This window comes from Melospiza georgiana, chromosome 1, assembly GCF_028018845.1.
Source record: "Melospiza georgiana isolate bMelGeo1 chromosome 1, bMelGeo1.pri, whole genome shotgun sequence".
NCBI classification, from domain to species: domain Eukaryota; kingdom Metazoa; phylum Chordata; class Aves; order Passeriformes; family Passerellidae; genus Melospiza; species Melospiza georgiana.
In genome coordinates this window covers 108,358,717-108,382,564 of record NC_080430.1, presented here as the reverse complement: position 1 = coordinate 108,382,564, position 23,848 = coordinate 108,358,717, and the positions used below count along the sequence as shown (strand labels likewise).

The 23,848-nt window shown below is 42.3% G+C and overlaps 1 protein-coding gene across 2 annotated transcripts in view; it reads left to right on the top strand.

The window, feature by feature from the left end:
• Nucleotides 1-21,262, top strand: part of OSBPL1A (oxysterol binding protein like 1A) — a 78,169-nt gene extending 56,907 nt beyond the window's left edge. For both annotated transcript variants that reach the window (XM_058025766.1, XM_058025775.1), the window contains 11 exons: nt 2,931-3,006; nt 4,604-4,738; nt 8,282-8,379; nt 9,074-9,256; nt 9,739-9,846; nt 9,938-10,027; nt 10,275-10,401; nt 13,646-13,762; nt 14,544-14,667; nt 16,363-16,453; nt 20,099-21,262. In XM_058025766.1, coding sequence (XP_057881749.1) covers nt 2,931-3,006; nt 4,604-4,738; nt 8,282-8,379; nt 9,074-9,256; nt 9,739-9,846; nt 9,938-10,027; nt 10,275-10,401; nt 13,646-13,762; nt 14,544-14,667; nt 16,363-16,453; nt 20,099-20,201 — 1,252 coding nt within the window. In that variant the 3' untranslated portion in view covers nt 20,202-21,262. The remainder of the gene's footprint in view (nt 1-2,930; nt 3,007-4,603; nt 4,739-8,281; nt 8,380-9,073; nt 9,257-9,738; nt 9,847-9,937; nt 10,028-10,274; nt 10,402-13,645; nt 13,763-14,543; nt 14,668-16,362; nt 16,454-20,098) is intronic.
• The last annotated feature ends 2,586 nt before the right edge of the window (nt 21,263-23,848 follow it).

Sequence of the window (23,848 nt, the reverse complement as noted above, 5' to 3'; positions counted from 1 at the left end):
CCCACAGTTTAAATAAGATTTTCTGTCTTCATCTAGACAACCTGAGCTTTAAACTGCGCCTCAATATTATTTGAGTAGTTGAGAGTTTTCACAGAGAAGTGAGGGTTGGTTTTTGTTTGGCAGGGGGAGCATACATGCTTTGGGTTTGGAAATGTGGGAATAAATCTGTTGGTTCCAAGGAATTAAAAGTGTTGGGAAGTACATCTACAGATAGGTGAAGCCAGTATCACATATAATCTGCATGTTTATTCTAGGGAATTTTTTGTTGTTGTTTTGGCTTTTTTGTTTTGGTTTGGTTTTTTGTTTTGGTGGGAATTTTTTATTTGTTTGTTGGGTTGGGTTTTTTATGTAGTGTGCATCCTGCTGATTGTTCACAGAGTTGAGAGTAGACCTAATTTTTATTACACTTCTTGGGAGAGGATCCGAGAGACAGAGTAGTACAGTAAATAATCAGGGAGCAAATAACTTCTTTTTAAGAGGGGAATTTTTTCAACTGAGCCAAACTTAAAAAAAAAGGCAAAAAAACCTCAGCCCTCAGAAAAGTCCAAGCAAATCCCCAAAAACTCCAGTGCATAAAAATGTTCTGTATGAAGTGCCAAGTGCCAACATTTTATATCCACTTGTCACTACTGTTTTCCTCTTGTTGCTGAATTTTGTTGTCAGCTTTCCCTTTGGTCCCTGCACTGGGGGCCTTTCAGAATGCAAACATGTTGGTGTTCAGTTTCATGGGAGCCAGGAGACTGTTCAGGTTGGCATGAAAAGCAAGCTAAACGTGCCTTTTTCACTCCATATGTTTCCTTCCTCACAAGATTCCTGTAGCAGTTGATGTGTAATAGCTAATGCTTTGGGCAAGTGTTTTTTTGTTTAAGTAAAGGATCCTAAATAAATCTCATCTGTTCTACTGCACAGAAATTCCAGCAGATGTTTTTGTCACTTAAAGCTAAAATTAACTTCCCGAGTTGTTTTTGAAACTGACATCTGGAGAGGAATTTTTGTATTCAAAAATAATTTGTTCAATCACAGGGAGTATGTCAAGGTTAGTAGGCCTCAAGTCTTGGCTGGCTGTCATTTGTCCACATGTCCTTACTTGTCCCTGGGATCTTCCTTGGTGGCTTAAAACTGCTTTGTTCTTTCAGTGTGTGTGTGTGTGTGTGTGTGTTCTAGAGGGAGGAGAGAACTGACTCCCACAGCAGATTTGACTGATATAGGCAGCAAATACAGATGAGTGGCTGAAACTGAATGCCAACCTTCAAACTGAACAAAAGGGCAGGTTAACTTTAATGAAAATATAAGTTTTAGTATGTAAGGAAAGCAATTTCTTTGTATACTTCAGCAAACTAAGGGTTAATGTGTTTAACATGCAGAAGGACTTACTAAAACAAAAATACCCACTTTGCTGACTGCCTGCATTAAAGGATACCCAGGAAAAACAAGTTAACATTACAAGTGAAGATAAGACTGAGTCGTTGGTGGACACTGTCCTCTCCTGGACATATGTATCAAAACATCCACAGAATTATTTTATACTTAATATTATTCAGGGTGATCTTTTTCACAAAATATTTTTGTCTCAGTGAAAAGTCAGACTGGGGAGTGAGTGGTGGTGTGTTGGTCAATTAAAATAAATCCTCCTACCCACTCATCCTCTGCAGGAGAGCTGAGTAAAACAAGTCAGTGTTGGGCTTGTAGCTACTTGCTAACACTATAGTGTGCTGCCATGAGGAGATCAGACATGACTGGGTTTTTGATGGGATAGGGCTTGTTTGATTTTAAGGAACATTTCTTGGTTTTGTTCTTTCTGACAACTGAAGCATCAGCCCTGGTAAAGGTGTTCCAGTGGCAGATAAGTAGGGGAGGTAGCACAGCAAGTAGGGCTACTGAAACAAACAATTTAGCCTGAGTATTTTTTTTCTAAAGGCAGTGTTTCTGTTTATCAGAAAGGTGGGGTGGAGAAGGAAGGTACAGCCTGTTCACACTCTCTGAAAAAGGTTGCTTTAGCTACCTTGAGCATAGACAAGACAACCTTGGTTAGGATAGCAATACAATGATTTGGAGTTAACTAAACTTTGAAACTTTAATAGTTCATGCAGTTTGAGTAAGCTCTAGGTAATTTTTATCTATTGATAAGAACAGAAAAATTGTGAATTTTGCTTGTTGGCAATAGCCTCGTGATCCAAAAATGGATTTGTGTTGTCAAAGGACAAAGGACTTTGACCAATATTTATGCCTTTCTAGAAGTAAATTGGATTAAGAGTTGAGCTGCTCAGTAGCAGTAAGAAAACTGAGCAAACTGCGTGCTTGATTTTCCATGAGGCTGAGAAATGCATGCTCTGTTCTCAGCCTAAATGCTGGTCCCTGAAAGTATGCTCATGACTTGTTTTGGGACATATCAGCCCCCTGTAGAAGAGGCTGCTCTGTTTGCTCTTCTTTAATGATGCTGCTTTTTTCTGTTGTTCCTGAGGGCTGGTTTTAATATAGGCCATAAATGTTGTGGCCCTTCAGTGTCAGTGTAAAGGTGACTAGGAGAAAAGCCCCAAGACAAACACACTGTTTTAACCCTCATATCTGTTCAGACACAGTGAATGTACTTTTGTACCTATTCAGTTAACTTCCACTTTCTCACAAAGACACAACTAAATATCTTAGTAGTGCCATTGTGAAAACTGTTCTGATGACTGCTGTAGACATTCTCTTCTGTTGGTGTTATGCAAAAGTAATGGTTTTGGTTTTAGAGAAATTAATGTTTCTTTGTAGGTAAAACAGTTTTAGTGCTTCAAACTCTCTGTCATTGCACTGTCATTGCCCCAGGGATTTTAATTTAAAAACTGGGAAAGTGTTCCTTTCATAAATAAGCACTTGCATTTCTTAGTCATGGTTAGTATTGGAAAACTTTTCTTACTTCTGCTTTTTTCCCTTGTTTCTTTCCACAGAACAAGCTTACCATCTCCAATGTTTTCCAGAAATGACTTCAGTATCTGGAGTATCTTAAGAAAATGCATTGGCATGGTAGGTAATCAGAAAGCTATGATAAAAAATGGGGAGTGATTGTTTTATTTGAGGCCCAAACAAAAACATTTTTGGGAGAAGAGGTCTTTTGTATGTGTTTTTTCATGTGTTTATGGGGTTGGTTTGTTTTAGGTTGGTTTTCTTCATTTTAATTTGCTACTTATGCTCTATTAATTTGCTGCTTTATTTATGCTTAATTTGCTTTATGCTTTACCTTCTTAACTTAAGAAGGTAGGAACTAGTCAAAGCAATATTCTTTCAGTAAAAGTGTCTTGACTTGAGCCTTTTAAGTACTTTGCGGGTTTTTTTAAAATTTATTTTGACTGTGGAAAAAACAAAACAACCCCAGAAAAACAACCACTTTCATTTTGCTTTTGTCCCTTCCCCTTAGTATCTGAGTCTTCCCCCTTCCATGGTGTTACTGACCAGACGGTGGCCAGATCAGAGTTAGCTCGTTGGCACCTAATCTGCTTCCAGCTAGGTGTGAATTGAGAAGAGCTCTTCTCTCCAATAGATCCTACAACAGGCTGGGAATATTTGCTGCTGATAAACCTCTGTCAGTCTCTAACAGTAGTCTACAGAAGGGAAAGTTTGTGGGTTTAGTTGCTGTTGTTTTCTCCTCCTCCCCTTGGTGTAGTTAGGAGCAGCATCAAGCAATGAGGTGTGGAAATGCTGGGGAATGCCTGAATCAGCAGCTCCAAGTCTCCCGAGTTGATGTGAAGTGTCTGAGGCTTCTCCCAGTGTCTTTAGTGGAAAAGTGTTACAAAATACAAAGAACAGATTGAAAGCCTGCCTTGCATAAGGTATGTGCAGGAATAAAGGGTCTTAATTCTGCAGAGAAGTTGTAGTTGTGGGGGGCAGCAGAACTTGTAGTGGCTTGTACCAAAGCATCTGCCAAGGCTCCTGGTGCCAGGTGCTGCTGTTATGGCTCAGGATGGTGCTGTTTGCCTCACCCTTGGCCAGCAGTCACACTTGCAGCCTTTTAATTTGCTGCGGCAGGCAGTTTAAACCATTGCTGTGTTATGCATTCAGAAGGCATGCTTTTTAAAAATGCAGAGAGAGAATAGATAGCATCCAAACTGTAGGGCTTCCTTTAAATTCTTATTCCTGTTGCAAACTCCCTTTTTTGTTCAGAATACAAAATCCCTCTTTTTACTCTTATACCACCGTGTTTCCCTGTTCTTTCTTATTCTTCTCCCCCCAGTTGCCCGCCTGCCTCCAAAAAAAGATAATATGTTTAAGTGATTAGATGGCCTATGGTCTATATCTGTTTATGGAATAATAAATAACTTAATCTTTAAAGGGGTCCTTAATACTTCTTTCCATTGTTTCATCTCACCTTCTTAATGCTTTCATTGATAGGAAGTTTGATGCTTGGTTTACTTTTTGTTTTAAAAGTAGCCTTAACACCAGCACAGCTCTGCTTACTGCGCTCATAAGCGTTTTGTCCTTTCAGTATTAGCAGAGCCAGGTCAAGCACATTGCATTAGCACTAAGAGCATCATTTATTTTTGTAATAAGCCAATTACATTTGGGTTACTGTGGGTCAGGGTATCTAATCATTCAGCCTGTAACAGGAATTTCATTTGTGCATCAGGAGCTGTCGAAGATCACAATGCCGGTTATATTCAACGAGCCCCTGAGCTTCCTGCAGCGCCTGACGGAGTACATGGAGCACACGTACCTCATCCACAAAGCCAGCTCGCTTTCCAGCACCACTGAGAGGATGCAGGTGTGTTGGCTTTGCTTGTTCATGTGAGCTCTTGCTCAGTGTTGTGGGATCTTTCTTCTTCTACATAGTCTCATTGTAGGAGGAGCTGCTGTGACTTGCTGCATGTTGAGTTCTCTTATTCATTTACTAGTTTTGTTTATTGTCCTGGTTTTCACAGGGATATTCAGTTTCTTCCTAGAAGCTGGTATGGTGCTGTATTTTGGATTTAGAATGAGAATAATACTGGTAACACATTGTTTTAGTTGTGCCTAAGCTGTGTTTACAGTAATTTAAAGACTTTCTGCCCCTTGTGTGTCCCCCCACTAGTAAGGACACAAGAAGCAGGGATGGGGGCAGAGCTGGGACAGCTGGCCCCAACTGTCCAGAGGGATATTCCATACCATATGGTGTCAAGCTCAGTACATATACTAAGGGAAAGCTGTCTGGGAGCTGCTGCTCAGGATCTGATGGGCCATCAGTCCCTGGGTGGTGAGCCATTGTGCTGTGCATTACTTGTGATGATTGTCATTCTTTTATAATTTTTATTTTCTCTTGCTTTTCTGCCCTATTAAGCTGCCTTTATCTCAACCCACTGATTTCACCTTTTTTATCCCCTCAGTCTATCCCCCATCCCATTTGGCCTGGGGAGGGGGTGAGTGAGCAAATGTGTGGTGTTTATCCTGCTCGGTTAAACCACAGTATTCCTTCATGGCACCCCACAAGGAGCAGAGCTTGAAGGGTCGAGATAACAATGAATCTGATCAGAGCATAATAAAGCAAATTCATTATAAGCACTTATGATATTAGTTTGGTAGTCTCTGGTTGCAATGTTGATTTATTTGCTGCTGTGAATGTTCTCTGAGCTGGGTTATGCAACATCTGACTTGCTGTATATGTTCCCTGCCGTGCTGTTTATCACCTCTGGGGACTGGTTTAAGGTTAACATTTTGTTGTACTTTGTAACGCTGTCTTTTTGATTCCCGGTGGTTTGTCTGAGCTGGCACTAGTACTCAGCATTGCCAGCATTTCCACATCTTGGGAGCCATCTATAGGAAACTATTCATAGTTACACTTCTTGCCTTTTCTTGTCAGAGAGCCAATCCATGTAGGAGATACCTTCTTCCATCATCCCCTTCTCCTCCAGGCTGATTAGCTCTTGAGAATTTTGAATATCATCAGGAAATCAAATCCATTTGTTCCTTTGCTGCATCTCATGAATGTGTTTCTGGTCTTGTTTATGGTAAAACAACTATTTGGGGATATCACCCAGAGATCTGCCCCAGGGCTGGAAAACTATGAGTGGCAGGGTGTGTGGGATAGTCTGGGTAAGCACTAGGATAGTGGGCATCTCTAACATTTTGAAATTTCACTCCTAAGCAAGTGCAGAATCCAGAGAAATTAATAAAATGTTTGGAAAGGCTGGGGACGGTGTGGCTGGACAGTGCCCAGGCAGAAAGGGACCTGGGGGTGCTGGTTGACAACCGGTTGAGCGCGAGCCACCAGTGTGCCCTGGGGGCCAAGAAGGCCAAGGGCATCCTGGCCTGGATCGGGAATAGAGTGGCTAGCAGGAGCAGGGAGGCCATTCTTCCCCTCCACTTGGCACTGGTGAGGCCACACCTTGAGTGCTGTGTCCAGGTCTGGCCCCTCAGTTTGGGAAGGACGTTGAGATGCTGGAGCACATCCAGAGGGAGACAATGAGGCTGGTGAGGGACTGGGAACACAAGCCCTGTGAGGAACCTTTGAAGGAACTGGGGTTGTTTAGTCTGGAGAAAAGGAGACTCAGAGGTGTCCTTATTGCTCTCTACAACTTCCTGAAGGGTGGTTGTAGACAGGTGAGAGTTGGTCTCTTCCACTGGGCAGCAGCTAACAGAACCAGAGGACACCGTCTCAAGCTATGTCAGGGAAGGCACAGGTTGGACATTAGGAAAAAAATTTCTCCGAAAGAATAATAAAGTACTGGAATGCTCTGCCCAGGGAGGTGGTAGAATCACCATCTCTGGATATATCTAAAAAAAGAATGGACATAGCACTTGGTGCTAAAGACTGGTTGAGGTGTTAGGGCATAGGTTGGACTCGATGATCTTAGAGGTCTCTTCCAGCCTCATTATTCTGTGATTCTGTGAAAAAGTATGCTGTCACCCTGGCAATTCTAGAGTGACAGAACTCACTGCAAGGTGCTGGGGCCTGGCCCAGGCCTAATGAGCTCTGTTCAACACATCAGTACTCTCAAGGGCAAGAGAAGGCCTCCAGATCTGACAATAGAACAAGAGGCACTGGAGCTACTCTGACTCTGGGTCTGGCACCACTGCTGAACCTAAGAACCAACCTGTGCTGGTGTCAGTCACCCCTATACACAAGAGGAAGTGTTGGAAGCAAAAATCAGCTGCTTTAGTAAGGGATGAAGGAGTTTCTCCCAAGAGGGAGCAGGAGAAAGATGTAGACAAGACAGGCTACTCTGAAGCAGGGCTGTCATGAGAGAACAGGAGAAGGAGGAGAGATAGCTGCTGACTGGGGGGGAGGAAGGTGAAAGATTCATACATGAGACAGTATCCACACAATTCCTGTCCCTGAGTGAGCTGTGAGATACACAAAAAGATTTCGGCTGTCGTCCAGGCGAACACATTGTCACCAGCCTGCTCCAGTGTTGGGGTAATAACAGAGCCAGTAGTCTGGAACTGAAGGATCAGGGAGCCAATCAGGTAGGATCCCCTTTTAGGAACTGAGGCAGTGACAGAGGGATTGGAGAAGTGACACAAGTCACTGTGGAGGGGACTCATGTCAGGTGTGAAGGAAAGATATTCCTTCAAGGGTGATGTTATATGTCACCCAGACAAGTGGAGCACCTTGGAGAAAGGTGTCAGTGCCGGAGGGAAGCAGCCCTGCTGGAGGTGATTTATGAAGACCTGAATGACAAGCAGCTATCCAGAGATGTACAGTGAGTCAGGTGCATGTGACCCATGTGGTGGGAGTTTGTACAGAACCAGAACTGTCACAGTTTAAGCCAGCAGGCAGCAGACAGCCACTTGTTCACCCTAATTCCCCCCTCCTCCTCCATGGGATGGGGGATAGAACTGGGAAGGGGGTGGGGGGAGAGGAGAAGAAATAATAATTTGAGTATACAAAATAAGTGATGCACAGTGCAGTTGTGCACTGCCCACTGACCAATGCCCAGGCAGTTTTCAAGCAGCAGGAGCCCCTGGCCAGGTTTCTTTCCCCTCTAGGTTATTTATATACTGAGCATGATGTCATATGGCATGGAATATCCCCTTGGTCAATGTGTCAGCTCTCCCAGCTGTCCCCTCACAATTTCTTGTTCCCCCCAGCCTGGTGGGGTGGTATGATAAGTTGAAAATTCCTTGACTTTGTTGCTAGACATTGCTTAGCAAGAATTAAAACATCATTGAGTTATAAGCATTATTCTCGTTCTAAATCCAAAACAGCTACTAGGAAGAAAATCAGCTCTATCCCAGCAGAAACCAGGACTCCTGTCTAGGAAAGTATTTTGATATTCTGCAACACCATGGCTACTGTTGGCTAACTGTGTGACCTTCCTCTTCCGAGCAGTGTGTGGCTGCATTTGCTGTGTCTGCTGTAGCCTCGCAGTGGGAACGTACTGGGAAGCCATTCAACCCATTGCTTGGAGAGACCTATGAACTGATCAGGTAATGAACAGGGCTGCTGCACTGGAGGGGGTATTCCATGGCAGAGATGGTTCATTAGATCTCTTGGCTGGCTTGCAGACTGCACTTGAGCTCATAAGCTTCCAGCCATTCTCCCAGCAGCTGCTGCAGGTGCATGCACTGCGTGTTGATGTTCACCAATTGACCTTTCAGTGAAGAGAAACTACTTAACTTTTCAATTCAGAGCAGGCAATGAAATTTGCCAGGTTTAAAAACAAGTTTTAGCTACAAAAATTAATTTTTTCCCCGAAACCTTATGAATGAAAAATGTGAATGGTACATAAGGAGAGTGTACAGGAGTGTTCACAGTACCTAATAAGCAGCATGAGTCTATTAATAGGTACAGCTACACAAGGCAGATTTTCCTTTCAGTTAATATTTTGGCCCATGTTTAGGTAAAGATTTAAGAAAGAGATCAGTATCAAAAGTAGCTATATTGACTCATCAGATCTGGTAGTTCTTGTTTCTTTTTTATATTAAGTCCTTAGTTATTTAGGATGGGAGTGTTCTATGTTTTAGTTGATCTTTTCAGTTTAGCCTAGGCTTTTAATTATGTCTTGCACTGAGTACAGCAACTATGCATGGATCCAACTATCCCTTTCACCTCAGGAAAAACAACTGCAACTTCACTACACTTGATACGTAGGTACATGGTTTGGTTATCTTTGTTTTGCAGAGATGATCTTGGATTTAGACTTCTCTCAGAGCAAGTCAGCCATCATCCACCAATCAGTGCTTTCTATGCTGAAGGCTTAAATAATGATTTTGTGTTTCATGGATCAATTTATCCTAAACTCAAATTCTGGGGCAAGAGTGTGGAAGCAGAACCAAAAGGCACGATGACTTTGGAGCTTCTTGAGTAAGTGGATCAGTAATAATTGAAGGGGTACAGTGCCTCATCCTTGATTATTAGAGTGAATTAGTCTCAGGCTTAGGAATGGAAGTGTCTAGTATCCCCATCCCAAAGCCTGAGGGCAGATCACTTTGTGGGGAGGAGGGGATGGGAAGATGAAGAACTACCATTTTTTCCCCATCATGCTGCTAATAGCACCAGTGGGGACCTGGGCCTGGATGTTCTCCAAGTGCCTGGACATCAGTTCTGCTAAAGCCAGCATGCCTGAGTCCTGTTGGCTTTCCTCACACCTTTCCATGCTAACAGTGATGGCACCAAAGTGACTGTTCCAAGGAGCTGGTAAAATCTGTAGCAACAGATTTAATAAACTTCTTGGGTTTACTGACTTATTGCCATGCCCACTTCAAGACTTGGAATGATAATGACTTATTGAGGACAGACATCCTGTACACAGATACAGTATTTTAATTTTTATTCCCTTCCCTTAGGCACAATGAAGCCTACACATGGACAAACCCTACTTGCTGTGTGCATAACATTATTGTGGGCAAACTTTGGATTGAGCAGTATGGAAACGTGGAAATAACTAACCATAAGTAAGTTAAGAGTGTGAGCGCTTTCACTTCCTGCAAGTTTGAAAAGGAAAAGCATTTGGAAGTAATTAGTGCTCTCTTGTTCTGCCTTTAGAACTGGGGAGAAGTGTGTCCTAAGCTTCAAGCCATGTGGCCTCTTTGGGAAGGAGCTGCACAAAGTTGAAGGCTACATTCAGGACAAAAGGTAACAGCTTAATTCCAAATGGGAAACAAATGACTGCCCTTGGTTTTGAGGGGAGCTGTAGAACTGAATGCCTTTAACAGAGTCTTTCAAAGGCAAGAACCTGCAACAGCAGGGTTATGAATTCTGCAGTACCAGTAATGGAGTTTTAAAATTGCCCTCAAAAGGTCTTCTTTAGCGTATTTTTATCTGAAGTGGGAAATAAATCTCTTTAAGCTCCTTTGTAAACTTTGTCTGCTTTTTATGACAGCAAAAAGAAACTCTGTGCGTTGTATGGGAAGTGGACTGAGTGTTTGTACAGTGTTGACCCAGCTACATTCGAAGCTTACAAGAAAAATGACAAGAAAAATACAGAAGAGAAGAAAAGCAGTAAACAGGTATTAATCATGTTAAGAGTTGGGATCTCAAAAGCATGATCAGACAGCTAAATATTTTAGTAGCATTTAAGAGCATTACGATTTCCTTCACTTATCTTCTCTTTCCTGGCAGGATACAAAACAGATTGAATGAGTACCAATATTAAGGGATAAAATGCTTTTTTTCTCTTGAATTTGTATTCAAACTTCCCAAAACTTGGTGTGATTGAAATACTGTCTAGTTCATTACCTGCTTCTTCCTCCAAAGTTACATGGAGGAAATAACATATGCATTAGTTGGGCCATTTCTGATCATGTATAATAACATATTCTAGAGGGAGGATTTTGATTCTTAGAAGCAGGACAGCTTAGTTTCTTAACTTGATAGAAGATCATATTTTCCAGCTTTTACAAGGATTTTTTTATTGCTTTCTATTAAATTTTCACAGCTGTAGAAGTGCTGGCAATTTTTTAATTTTCTTCACAATTGATTTTTTTTTCTCTTGTGAAAAAGCCTCATTCATAATTCTTCCAAACTTCTGGTTAGCAGTAAGCTTTTTGTTTAGGATGAATGGTGATGGTGACAACACACAACTTGGTGAAGAGCAGTCACTTGGACAGTAGTTTAAACAGGGATTGTTCCCCTTTGGTGACTGCAGCCAGGTTTGTTTGTTTGTTTGGGTGTTGATAGTTTTTGAAGAAACTTATGAATAAAAGAGAGGGAGAACTCTGACAGCACTTGTGCCTGTGCAGGTTCAGATTGTTGCTGTATCTGAGCTTGCTCCAGTGCTTGTCATCAGGAGAGTGGTAAAGCACTGGGGATTGCTGCTTCTCTGGGAGTCTGACCTGGAGAACTCTAGGGAGAAGGAATAAAGAAAAACACTCCCTGTGTCTTTGTTCGGCTGCCTGTTTGCATTTTCCAACAATGTTCAAGATGATCACTGCATTTCACTTTGAAATGAAGCATCCTGTTGCATAAAGCTCAAGCTACAGTGCTGCTCTGACTCTAGGAAAATGCTTTTCCTACTCAATTATCAGAACTCTTTCTATGTAGAAAACTGAAGGCTTTGTATGAACTAGGCTAGGTATGAACCAGGTTACTCTGTGCTGAATATGTACTCCCAGTGCCCCTTGTGCCTGAGGAACTGGTACTTTCTATGATTTTGGGGCATTTAGGTGAGCCAAGTCTCACATATAACATCTGGACATGGTTTGTCCCTTCATGGGAAGGAAAGATTCATTCAGACATGAAGGTACATGGCTTTTCTAACTTCTCATTAGAATTTCCAGATTTATGTAGTTGTTTTCCAGGTATTACTTCTACTACGTAGTGCTACATTGCTACCAGTCAGGAAATGCTTCTGCCTTCCTTGAGGGAACCTGCTCGGATGAGAGTCCTTTTGCAACTTGCCCCAGATTTTCCCCTGAATCCCTTTCATTTTTATAGGAATAAAACTTAGGGGAAATTAATTTTTTAGGGAACTAGACAAGCCTTCATGTATGCAAAGGTGATATTTTACTACATCAGAAGACTTATAGTAGACCCACAGTTAGACCAGGATGGTTCTGCTCTGAATGAACTGGAGTCTTTTTTTAACCAAGATGAAGCATTTTGTGCAGAATTTTCAATGCAAATACATGGAAGAGAATAATATAGGCAACAGCAACTGCCCTCACATGTCCCTCGTTTAGAGACACCTCATTTATAGAGGTCTTGCTTTGGCAGGTCTGTTAACCATCCTCACAGCAATATACTGAATACTTGAGTAGCATTGAGCATAAAATACGGATCATTGTGTCAAGAGCACATGAAAACCCACATTACCTATTTCTCTGTAATTTTTATGCTATTTTAAAGTCTTCTCCAACAAGGCAGAAATTAATTACATTGTGTATTGTAGCCTTTCTATAAAAGCCTTGGAGTTTGACAGTCTGATATTGAGTTGTCTTTGTTTTGATACAAGGATAATTTTCTGATGGGTTCTGCTTCAAATTCTCAATTTCTGAAGGATTGATCAGGATCATTTAAAGAACGGAATAATGGGTTGCCAGTTCAGGTACAGTCAACTAAAAGCCCTGTTTGTCTTCCTAAGAGCTGAGGGGCTGAACCTGCACATTGTTCTGCTGACTTTCATTATTAGAAGCACAGTGAAAGGCTTCTCAGTGAAGCAGAATCCTTACTACTACTTTTGATTTTCTTGGAAGTGCAACACATGAATAATCTCAGAGGACAACTGGAGTGCATGTTGAGTACTGGATGTTTTCAGTGTTATCTGATGCAACCATGGCAGAGCAAAGCTTATTAGCAGCAGGATTAAAGCTGCTGGCCTGTAGTCAAAGTATTTAAAGCATTAGTTGCCTTTAAGATTGGTGTTAATCTCTGGTGATCTCTGAAACATGCTGCTGTTTTTAGCTGTGGTTGTGACACCAGGTTTTCCTGGGAGAGCCTTACTCATTGTCCAGCATGGCTTTAGTTTGATCTTCCAGCATCCACTTCTGTGGTGGAATTAATGTCAGCAGCATCGGAGCCCAGCTGCTTTAAAGCTGTGTGTAAAATGGGAAATGGTTCAGATCTAGCTCAGGTCATACCTACACTGTGATCACCAGTTACTCTCCTGCCCCAGTAACCCTCTGTGGGGTTTTTTACTTTCTGGGAAAAGTCCTGTGGCTACAGCTGCCTCAAGGTTGTATGTGTCACCCTTCATCCCCTTTCCAGAAGCTGTAGCTAATTTAGGATATTAATTTCACATTTGCAGTTTGCCATTTCAGTGGTGCAGTGGTTAATGCAAAGGAAAGTTCCTCTGGGCACAGAGCAGTAGAAAGGGCTTTTTGTTGTGCACAAACTGGGCAGGATCTGCATTATGTGCTGGCATTTCTTTGTTGTGGAAGGATGAGGAATGTGGCTTCCATTCTTCACCTTTAATGAAGCAGTAGTGAAGTTAAGTATTAGGCATGAAAATGCTTGTACTTGAGGAAAGAGGACATCTCTGAGGTGGAAAAATTGACATTTCTTAGCGCTTGAACATCCACCTTACATCTGTAAAGATGTTGATGCAAGTAACTGTTGGTAGAGTTCCACTGGGAGAGAATTGGGAGTATGTGTGCTATCTAAACACCTCAATCCTTGGCAAGAAAAGTTTCTTTGCTGAAATTACTCACCTTTAGTCAAGGAAATAATTTTCTGTAAGTTCCAGTATTGGAATGATGGGGTGTGAATGGTTCATGATTTCAAAGAACCGCTCTTTTCTTTGTGTGCTGCCTTTAGGTGGGCAATACGGAGGAATCAGATGAGATGCCATTGCCTGACTCTGAGAGTGTGTATGTTATTCCTGGAAGTGTTTTGCTATGGAAGATAACTCCAAGGCCCCCAAATTCAGCACAGGTCAGCTATGCTTCTCCTTATTGAAAGTGTGTGCTATCTTGTTACTCTGTATGGTTTACACAAAGCACATCCATTTGTTGTCTTTGTCATTCGCAAGTCTGGGTTTGCCTGTTTATTGCAACAAGCCTCCCCACCACAACTGTAACTTTCTAATGTGGGGTTGGAAGGATAACTGCCACAGGGATCAATCTAGGATTCGTGGAATTTCTCTGGAAAATGGGATGCTTCATGTAGATAGGGGCATGGGGCCTTTCCCCAACTCTTCTCTCCACATTGCTTCACCCACTGAGGCACCAGCCTTGTAAGAAATCACACTGAAGGGCTTTATTAGAGGCCAGACATTTCCAAGGACAGACCTGCATGGCACAAGTTGGTGTGGGAAGGGCTGTGAAGCTGGAGAACCACTAGGCAGAATACAAGGGTATTCTGTGCAACTGAGAAGACAAAGAAATTGGTACAGAAAAGATGCCCCCACTGTATTAATCAAGGGGGACATCTCTCCACAGAGATAGAGAAAATACCAGTAGGACTGGAAAAAGAAGATAAGGGAGAAATAGTGCACTGAGTAATTGGATGCTGGCCTCCTTAAGCAGAAACAGCAAGGATCACCTACACTGCCTGACAGTGCAATTTTGCTGGAATCTTGAGCAATCCTATATTGACTGATTAAGTAATACAAAAGCACTTGGATGTTTCTTTTTAGACAGCAGTTTCCTTTTGTATTAACACAGTAGCTAGAGGTGTCGTAAAGTCACCTTTCATCTTTGTCTCTGAATTTCAGATGTATAATTTTACAAGCTTTGCTATGGCTTTGAATGAGTTGGACAAAGAAATGGAGAGTGTCATTCCCAAAACTGACTGCCGGCTACGACCAGATATCAGAGCTATGGAAAATGGAGAAATAGGTAACTTCAGCTATGGGCAAAGAGGGTTTTGTTTTTTCTTAAAACTGAGGGACTGGGAAAAAAGTTGTTAGATGAACAGCCAGAGGAAGTAGCTCCCCATGCATTCCTCCATGATGCCAGGCAGTAACTCTTTAACACAACCTTCTGCAGGCTGTGTTGAGCTTCTGGTGTCACCCACCCATACAGGGGATGGTTGGGATGGAGGTGATCTTCTTCATAGTCACCCATATCTGCTGCTGTGGTTTAGACTGGTGACCAAAGCAGTGTTGATAAACAATACCTGCATAGTGTTAAAGAAATATTCGTGAACTTTTCAGTTTGTCTGTTTCCATCAGCCTGATGCAGAGGAAGTGTTTTGTTGTGCCAGTTCTGAGAAATGCAGTCAGAACTATTAAAGTAAAACTGCAATGCCAAAAAATACACTTGATGCAAAATTATACTTCACTGGGAGTTAAACACTTCTGCTGTCCTAGAATAGTGAATTAGAAATACATGATGAGACTTCCGGTGAATAGAGTAGTGTGCTTTTAAACCAACATTAAAGCAGGATGGCCAGCTTTGTAGACAACAGTATGGGGGCTCTTGTTTTCTCTGGCTAACTGATTGGGGTAAGTCATGAAACCCTGATTTGGTTTCAGCTGTACAACAGGGCAAAAACTATGAGACTTCAGATAAGTAGTCTGAGATCTAGCAATAAAAATCACTGTCATGGTGTAACACAGTGCAGTTATGCAGTTTTATTTCTTTTTGCTCAGAAGCTGATAACCTTTTCTTTGAAGCTTTTAAAACAGATCAGGGAATTCCCACAACCACTCTCTCCTGCCTGTACAACTGTTTTGTGGCCAGGATGATGGATATATTTGGTTCAGAGCATCCCCAGTAATTTGTCTGTGTAAATTTAAAGAGCAAATAACTATGCTGTTAGCAACAGACCATATTCTTTCATGATACACTAGCAGCATGAAGTTTGTATTGCAGCTAGTAATACACAGTGGGTTAGTAGCTGACAGGGAATGGCTGATAGAAATAGTTTAAGAAAATCATTCTTGGAAAACTTGTGTATGAAATGCTTTTAGAGGATTCAGGAAAGTGCGATTGACTTTCATCTAATCTGCTTCTGAGTCTGACTTACTCCTCAGACCTTCTGATTGTCCTTTCTTGGCAAAGAGAAGCAACTGCTCTGCTTGTTTGGGATGCTGCATTAGTGCATTACAAAAAAAAAAATGAAGGGATGCTGCAGAGATAATTCTTTGTAATCTGGAAATGAGTATTCCATACCTCTGGTGATGAGGAACTAGACACTAGTAGCAACTTAACTCAAAATTCAACAAGAAGCAGGTGGCCAGATTTCTGAAATAAATTGGTCATATCTTAAGTTTCCCTACTGAAATAAATTCTACATATGCCACCTGTCTTAGCTCACATTTGCTATCATGCAAACATATTTCCTGAGTCCTTAGGCCATAGATAAATATATATTTAGCAGTCTTAAAGACTAGGATGCCACTGGCTGATCCTTTGGCCTGACTTTGCTTTTAGACTAAACCAGTAACCATCAGTGTTCTGTAGATGGCTTTTTAAATGGACCTTTTCTACTACTGCCCTTATTTATTTTCTGGGTCAGATGAAGTAATGTCCCTGTCTTATATATTATGCTTTAATATCTATATTTTTGTGCATTTTTATTCCTTCAAGATCTGGCTAGTGAAGAAAAGAAGAGGCTAGAGGAAAAACAGAGGACCGCCCGCAAAAATCGTTCCAAGTCAGAGGAAGACTGGAAGACGAGGTTGGTGCCCTTGTCTCTGTGTGTGTGTGGTTACATAAAGGCTTTGAACACTCAAGCTGGGTGACAGTCTCCACTGGTGACATGCAGTGAGTGTTGTGTCAGCATGAAGAGCAGACAGACAGCATCAGGTCTGCAGTGCTGCCTTGTGTTTGCAGACTCGCTCCCAGCGGGATGTAGTTCCAGAGGGAAGCCCCAGGCTTGCTCTGCTCCTTCTCTCACTCTTGCACACCCATATGCAAACACAAACTGTTGTCTTCTCTGAGCACTTCTTGCTTCTGGCATGACAAAGGTGTTACCTCTGAGGGCTGCTGGTAAGGACTGGTGTTGCTGGTTAGTTTATAATTGCCTCAAATGTGCATGCCGGGCCAAAGAGAAGAGGAGATGCTCCCTCCTTGTGAGCTCACCCATGACTTCGCAGCCCCATGGCTCTGTGCTGACAATGCTGTGTTCTCACAGTTCATCACCCAGTTATCCAAGACCCTGCCTTCTTATGGAGGGGGCCCCTAACTATAAAAGAGGAGCTAAGGGAGAAGTTAGGGTACAAGGAACCTGCCTGCCAGTATGTTTTGGGGGTTTTCTTTAAACTACAAGGAGTCAGCTGGGAGCTCTTACACACAAGCTGTGAAAACCTAACCAGATAAATCAAGTTTGACCAGACAAAGTCTATTTAAAAGCATAGTAATGAGTTGGCATTATCTTCTCAGAAGAAACAGCAGTAGTGCTTAACGTAAAATAAGCAAGGTTCTTCTCTTCTGTATTATTAATACAGTCAGACACTATGGATTAAGTATCTTTAAAGTGTTTGTAACAATAAATCACGATTTTCTTTTTTTTTTTTTTTTTTTGAAATGAAGTCACCCATCATCCCAAAATCCCAGGTTTGGACATGTCTGCCTTTGTCTTTTTCCTATGCCTGCTCTCCTGAAGTGTTTGGGTTTGTTTGCATAGAGACTGATGGAGAATAACACCTTTGTGAAGGTTCTAAGTGCTGGACAGCCTTGCACCTTTTGCTTCCTTTCCCAAATTCAGAGTGCTTCTAGCTCTCACCAGGTGTTTTCAAACCTGGGATAGTTACATAGTATTCTTCCAGGTGCCTGAAGTAGCTTAAATATAGCTCAAAGCACCTGAGGCTGGAAATTGGGGGATTCCCATAGAGCTGTGTGTTTTGGGTTATATAATTAGCACCGATTCCATTCACAAGGTTCTGCAACTGCTGTTGTGCATTGTGTAAAACTGTTCAGCACTAATCTGGGGTATCCTTTAAGAACTCTTTGCTTTCCAGGATGTTCCTAAAGCTTTGGCAGAAAATTCCTGGTGTCTGATCTCTTTAGTAGGAATGTCAGGTGTGGCTATAAAGGATAAATGTTAAGTTTAAGGAGAGTTGTGCTCTGGGGGGAAAAGTGCATGCTGTGAAGAACTGTCCTACCCATTCCCAGGTCATCTGTAGGTCTTATTCTGCAGTGCATTATGAGCTCAGATCTAAACTGCTGCCATTTCCCTGCACAGAAAAACAGGTTTCTTGCTTTGTCTGGTAGAATTCCTCCTTCCTAAGACGATTCTCCAAAGTGCCCAGTGATTTTTTTATTTAATATATATAATTTTATTATTCTGAATCCATTTTACAAGTGAGGTGTTTCTCAAGAGGTGATTAATGTTGAACACTGAATATTTTAGATGCTGACCAGTAACCTTAAGTCCTGAGTATCAGTATTTAATTCAGTTCTGAAGTGGTCTGTTGATTTTCATGAAGTCTGTCCCATCTTCCTCACATCCCTGACTGATTTAGGTCTTACAGGTCTCTCAGGCTTAGTCCCTCCCACTGCCTTTCCCCTTCCTATTGAAGTAGGTGGACACTGGAGGAGGGGCATGCTGGCCTGACCTGTACAAGTGCTGAGGACACACTAATGAGCTGTGGGCTGGTAGAATTTCTTAATCTGAGAGGTGAGGTCACTGTGCTTATAGCCCTGTCTCACAGCAAATGTTTGGCTTTAGCTCTGGAATGAGCTGCTGTCACCAGTGAACTGGACACCTAAGCCAATCCAGACACCTCTTATTTGGGAGTAACTGGCTCCTCCTGTGGGAGGAGAAGCAGGAGTGAGCTGTGTACGGTACTAGGGGTGAATGACTTCTGTTGACTTCATTTAACCTAACCAGGGCAGCAGGAGAACCGCTGGAGTGTTCCCCTGGTCAGTTACCCCCAGGGAGGCAGCACAAGGCATTTCTTGCAGCACAGCTCTCTCAAGTCCTTTGAGCCAAGCAAGACTTGCCTGTTAGCTGCCCTGCTTTGTAGCACAACCCTGCAGTACTGGTGGCCTTTGGTTTTGCCTTTTAAAGAGATAAGTCAGATTTGGTTCAAATGTGCCTTTTCTCTTCTGAAACACTGCTGGAGAAGGGAAGAGCAGAGTTAAACAGGCTGCCTTGCACACAGATCATTTACTTAACTGACTGTGGTCACTACAGTGAGTCACAGAGAGAGACAATGCCTTCTGTGGTCAGTGAGAGGTGAAAGGAAGCTGAGGAGCACATTACCACAGAAACAGCTTCTACAAAGCTGGCTCGTGCCATAAATGTGGCTTGGCAAAATACAGAAGGAAGTTAAAATGCTTGAGGTCTGGTACTGTGCACTGTTGAGGCACAAGATTGAGTAACTGGGCCAAACAGAAAGTGGCATTCACTGTGTGCTATGTGGTGCCTCTGGATTAAGCAGGAAGAGGGAAGAAAGGAAAGAAAGCAGGTGCTCAACATCAGTGTTTCTATTAATAACAATCTTAGTAAAAGCTTGCAAGGAGCTCTGTGCAGATGGAATCAGCTTTCTGGGCATTCAAATTGAGTCTCCTGCTGCCAACAGTGTAACACAACAGTTAACTTGTCATAATCCAGAACTCCTCCTGCAGCCTGTGGGTGATGTTTCATCCTCACTGAGGGTAGCTGGCACACTTGTTCCAAGTTACCTGCTGGTCAAACCAAAGGGAAGGAAGCACAGGCAGTGGGAACAAGGACAGGTCACCTGTGAAGAACAGAGAGATGAGTTGTATAGGGATGGGGTAAGGAAGGCCAAGGCAAAGCCGGAACTTGGCAAAGCATTGGAAAAAAAATAACACAAAGGGCTTCCACACATATGTTAACCAGAAAAGAAAGGTCAAAGAAGGGGATGGTTTTTAAGGTATTTTCCAACCCAAGTCACTCTACAATTCTATGATGAAGTGCATTGCAAAACAAGGCTTTAAAAAAACAAGGGGTAATTTAGATCCAGGGATCTATTTGTTTTCAGGACTGCAGTGCTTGTGGTGTTTACATGTCTTGCAAAAACTGTTACTGCTTCTGCATGCCAGAATGGTTTTTCAAAACTGCTTTGAAATAAAGCTGTATCTGTCCTTTTTTTATGCAGTAATCTTGGCAGCTTCAAATGGCAAAACACTGGTGTCAGTAATTCCATCTCAGAGATGTTTAAGCAATGTTGCAAATGGGGAAATATAATCACTGAACATGACTTTAAACTCACAAATTTAAAACCAAGAGGACTCCTGCAACAATTATTTTGTGCTGTGTATTTTATAACATCTGCTGAAGATGCAGCATAGTAGTTCTGAACTTGTACAAGGGAGTCTTAATAGCTTCACTAACATGCTGTGTGTTTCCTTGCAGATGGTTCCACCAAGGCCCCAATCCCCACACTGGTACACAGGACTGGCTTTACTCTGGCAACTACTGGGACAGAAACTACTTTAATTTGCCTGATATTTATTAAAATGCAGTAAGGAGCCTCAGACTCATACAAATAAGTCTTAATCTGTTTTAATGTTTTCCCTTGTTCTACTTATCTCCTGAAAATACTGACATGTTATCAAACAGAATATTAAGCAACTCTGCAATAAATCTGGTGGTACATGATCTGCAGTCCTAAAGGTAGGGGAATAACTTTTCTGGCTGATGGTGGGTCCTGCATGGACAAAGTTGCTGTGGTTTCAAGCTGCCCTGAGTACACCTATATTAGGTTGTGGTGTATGAGGAATAGAACACCTTCAGCTGTTCTGTGAATACTTTATTTTGTAGATAACATTGGCACAAGTAAAACTGGTTTTATTTATTGTGACATGGGAATGTTTAAAAAGCACACAAAGTAATTGCAATATTCTATTCTTAAATAAAGAAAAGGGTGTCACTTCTGTAAAGATGTAATTTTTCATAAAGTGACTTTTCTTTTACTAAAGTAATTCCCTTAAGCTGAGCTCTGCTCAGGAGATTCCAGAAGTGTTCCCATCTCTGGAGCAGTAATGCAGTTGTTTAAGCTGGTAGCATTACTCAGAGGTTATTTATTCAATGTTTTGTGCAGTGTGTTTTGAATTTTGCTCTCCTGTTTTGCTACCAACCTTATGATTTAAGGAATTAAGAGCCATTTAAATATCTACAGATTTGATTTGAACTGCACACTAGTAACAGGTTTTAAAAGAATCTGTTTCATGCACTAGAAGTTCCGGTGCCCAGCACCACTGCAAGAACCTAATCAGTCCAGGAATGACCTGGTGGAACACAGCAGGGGGACAGGACTGTGTCTGTACTGTGCAAACTCCCTGCAAGGAAGTCTTGTGCATTTCAAAGGTAGTACAGCACCTCAGTGAGGCCTCCTGTGCACAGCTGCTTTACCCCTTTTCAGTGGGGTGCATTCAATCTTAGTCTGTTTATACTGAACTGTGTACAGAGCTTCTAGAGGGCAAGCTGCTCTTTGTACAGTATTTTAACTGCTGTCTGGAGGTTAGTGTTAATTGAATAATTTAATTGCTACTAAATAAAGGCTTCAGAACTTCTGCATCTAGTCTAAAGTGAGTGATGTTCAACAGTGCTGACCCCTTCTGAGCAAGCCTCATCCCAAACCTGCTGCAGTGAGGACAGGTATTATGTTTCCCTGTGCTCCACGGACCTCTCGTCTCCATAAGCAAAGAAGAGTCTCTTTCTAGGGGGTGGGGAGGGCTGGGGAACTGAGCTTCCTGCAGCTTGAGCTTTGAGTGGACTACTGAAACTGTTAATAAGGCAATGAGATGCTTTCTATTTTTATTCTAGGCACTTCTCGCATTCCCCATATTTGCATAGATAAGGGAAAGCTTTTTCCTTGGCAGCTTTTCCTGTCAGGGGCCAGCTCTCATAGTGACCTGTAGATGCAGGATTTTAGTACCTGTTCTGTGTGCAGGAAGCCTCTTCTCTGGCCAGAGCTTCTTGAAATCTGTCTGGACTGCTGTGCAGCTTCCAGGTGTGAGTCTGAGATCTGCAAAATTAGCCTGGCCAGTGCAGGTCACACAGCACTGAGTGCCAAGGAAAGCAAAACATTTTGTTCCTGCCTGCTCCCCATGACTATAGCATGGGTGGCTCCTCACTGGAACAGCTCCAGCAGATGTGGCAGGGGGCACAGTTCACACAAGGCTAACATTGGGGATGTTCAACATGGGAATGCAGTTCTAATTGCTGGTGCTTTCTTTTGAACATTTGCTTAACATTATTTGATTTATTGCAATGTAAATTCCATTCATCCTGACCACTTCCTGAAGTGCAAACAGCCTCTCTTCTCTCTCTCTTCTGTTTAAAAATTAACATGAACTCAGTAGGTAAGTGTGGAAGAACTTCTTTAGGTGCTACATAAATGCACTCCAAGGGGAGGGTATTTTGCCCCACTCTGAATATTACACAAACAACTAAAAGTTCAGGCTAGAGGCAAAAAGATATGTATAAATATGAGGCTAAAAACTGTGGTTCTTTTAGACTAAAATCAGAGCAGGACTTGCAAACAATAACAAGCAGAGGAAAGCAGTGTGGGTGTGTTATATAGGACAACTAGTTTAACCAATCATCTGTATTTTGTTTTGAAAAGGGATAAATCAAGTTTCTAGTAGTAAAATCCAAACAGTAGCATGTGCCTATGCAGGAAGCAAGCATTGTTTTTCAGTCCCCTGCTCTGGGCATGGGGTCTGATGTAATGGTAGCCTGTCCTTGCAGTACTGTAACTTCCTGCAGGAGCAATAAGTGTGTGTTACTGCCAGCGGGTCTTTGCAGACATCCCATCTGCCAGAGCATGCATGGCCACTGGGAAAACACTGGCTCTGCATGGCTTAGCTGCGCTCTCAGCTGCAGAGTTAGAACCAGGGCTTGCTGATTTCTCATCAGGCAACGTAGTGATCTCCTCCTCCTTGCACCAGCATCTGGCTGTCCAAACATGGCATGGGTAGAAACAGGTTTCCAGTCCTGTGTGTTTGGAACATCAGAGCCTGCTAGAACAAAAAGTGGAGAATTTACTGACTTCATTTTTCTAGCATCACATAATTTGGAGAGGTATTTGTGACAGCTGACCATGTTGTTAATCTTCTTCCCTGGAAAAGCTGAGCATTGCCCAGGAACAAGGACCCCCACCTCCAGCAGGACAAAAGCTTCATGGTAATTTTAACCTTATCTCAACTGAGTTAGACAAGAGAAGGTCCATACATTAGAGTGTGGTGGATGTCCCAGGCACCTGAGGCTAAAAAGATATAATTGTGGGAATCAGAAGCAGTTAGTTCCAGTCATATTGTAAATCTTTATGTCTTAAACAAGCACACATAGACCTAGGGAAAGCAAGCATGATGCAGAAGGGATCTGGGACAGCAAACAGCACTTGTTAGGTGGGTGACAAACACCTGCAACCTAGCAAATAAAAATGAAAAAATAAAATGTTGTCAGAGCAGAGGCTATTTTGTCTGGTATTTCTGAAACTGAACTTTGACAAACTTGCCTAAAAGTTTAGTTTTTTTTACAAAAAGCCACTGTTAATCTAGAAATCTACCTAATCTCCTTTACAAAAGGCTCTGCGCTGTTGCAGGGAGAGGGGGGCAGGAGAGCCCCAGGCTGGAGGATTTCTCCAGCTGGGCAAGGGCTGAGATGGGCACCAGCTCTCCTCCTCTTTGTGGAAGGATGGCTGCAGAAGCTCACCAAGTCCAGCCACCACAGGCAACCACCACCATTTTCTTTCTAAGTGGAAAAACTTAGGTGACTTCTGGAATAAATGATCTTTCAGTCAAGGAGAATCAAAACTAGGATTCAAACTAGTCACCTCTCCTTAGCCACAGGGCACATGAATTACATCTTAGGTCCCTAACACCTGCTTCAGAAACTACAAGTTTTCAGCAAGATCATTTTGCATCAATGAGGACTTTGCCATCACTCTTACCTGCCTCTTTGCCCTCAGGGGTAGAGTCCTGGCCAGAGCCACATTTCTTGGACTAAATGGCAGTGAAATATAGCATAAGCATTTTGGCCAGATAGTGTTGGTTCAGTAGTTTCTTAGAAGTCACCTCTAACCCTGCATTGCATTGCCAGTAGGTGATCTTTCATTTATTTACCACTAAGCTGTAGAGCTGGAAGTTGGAATTGGGA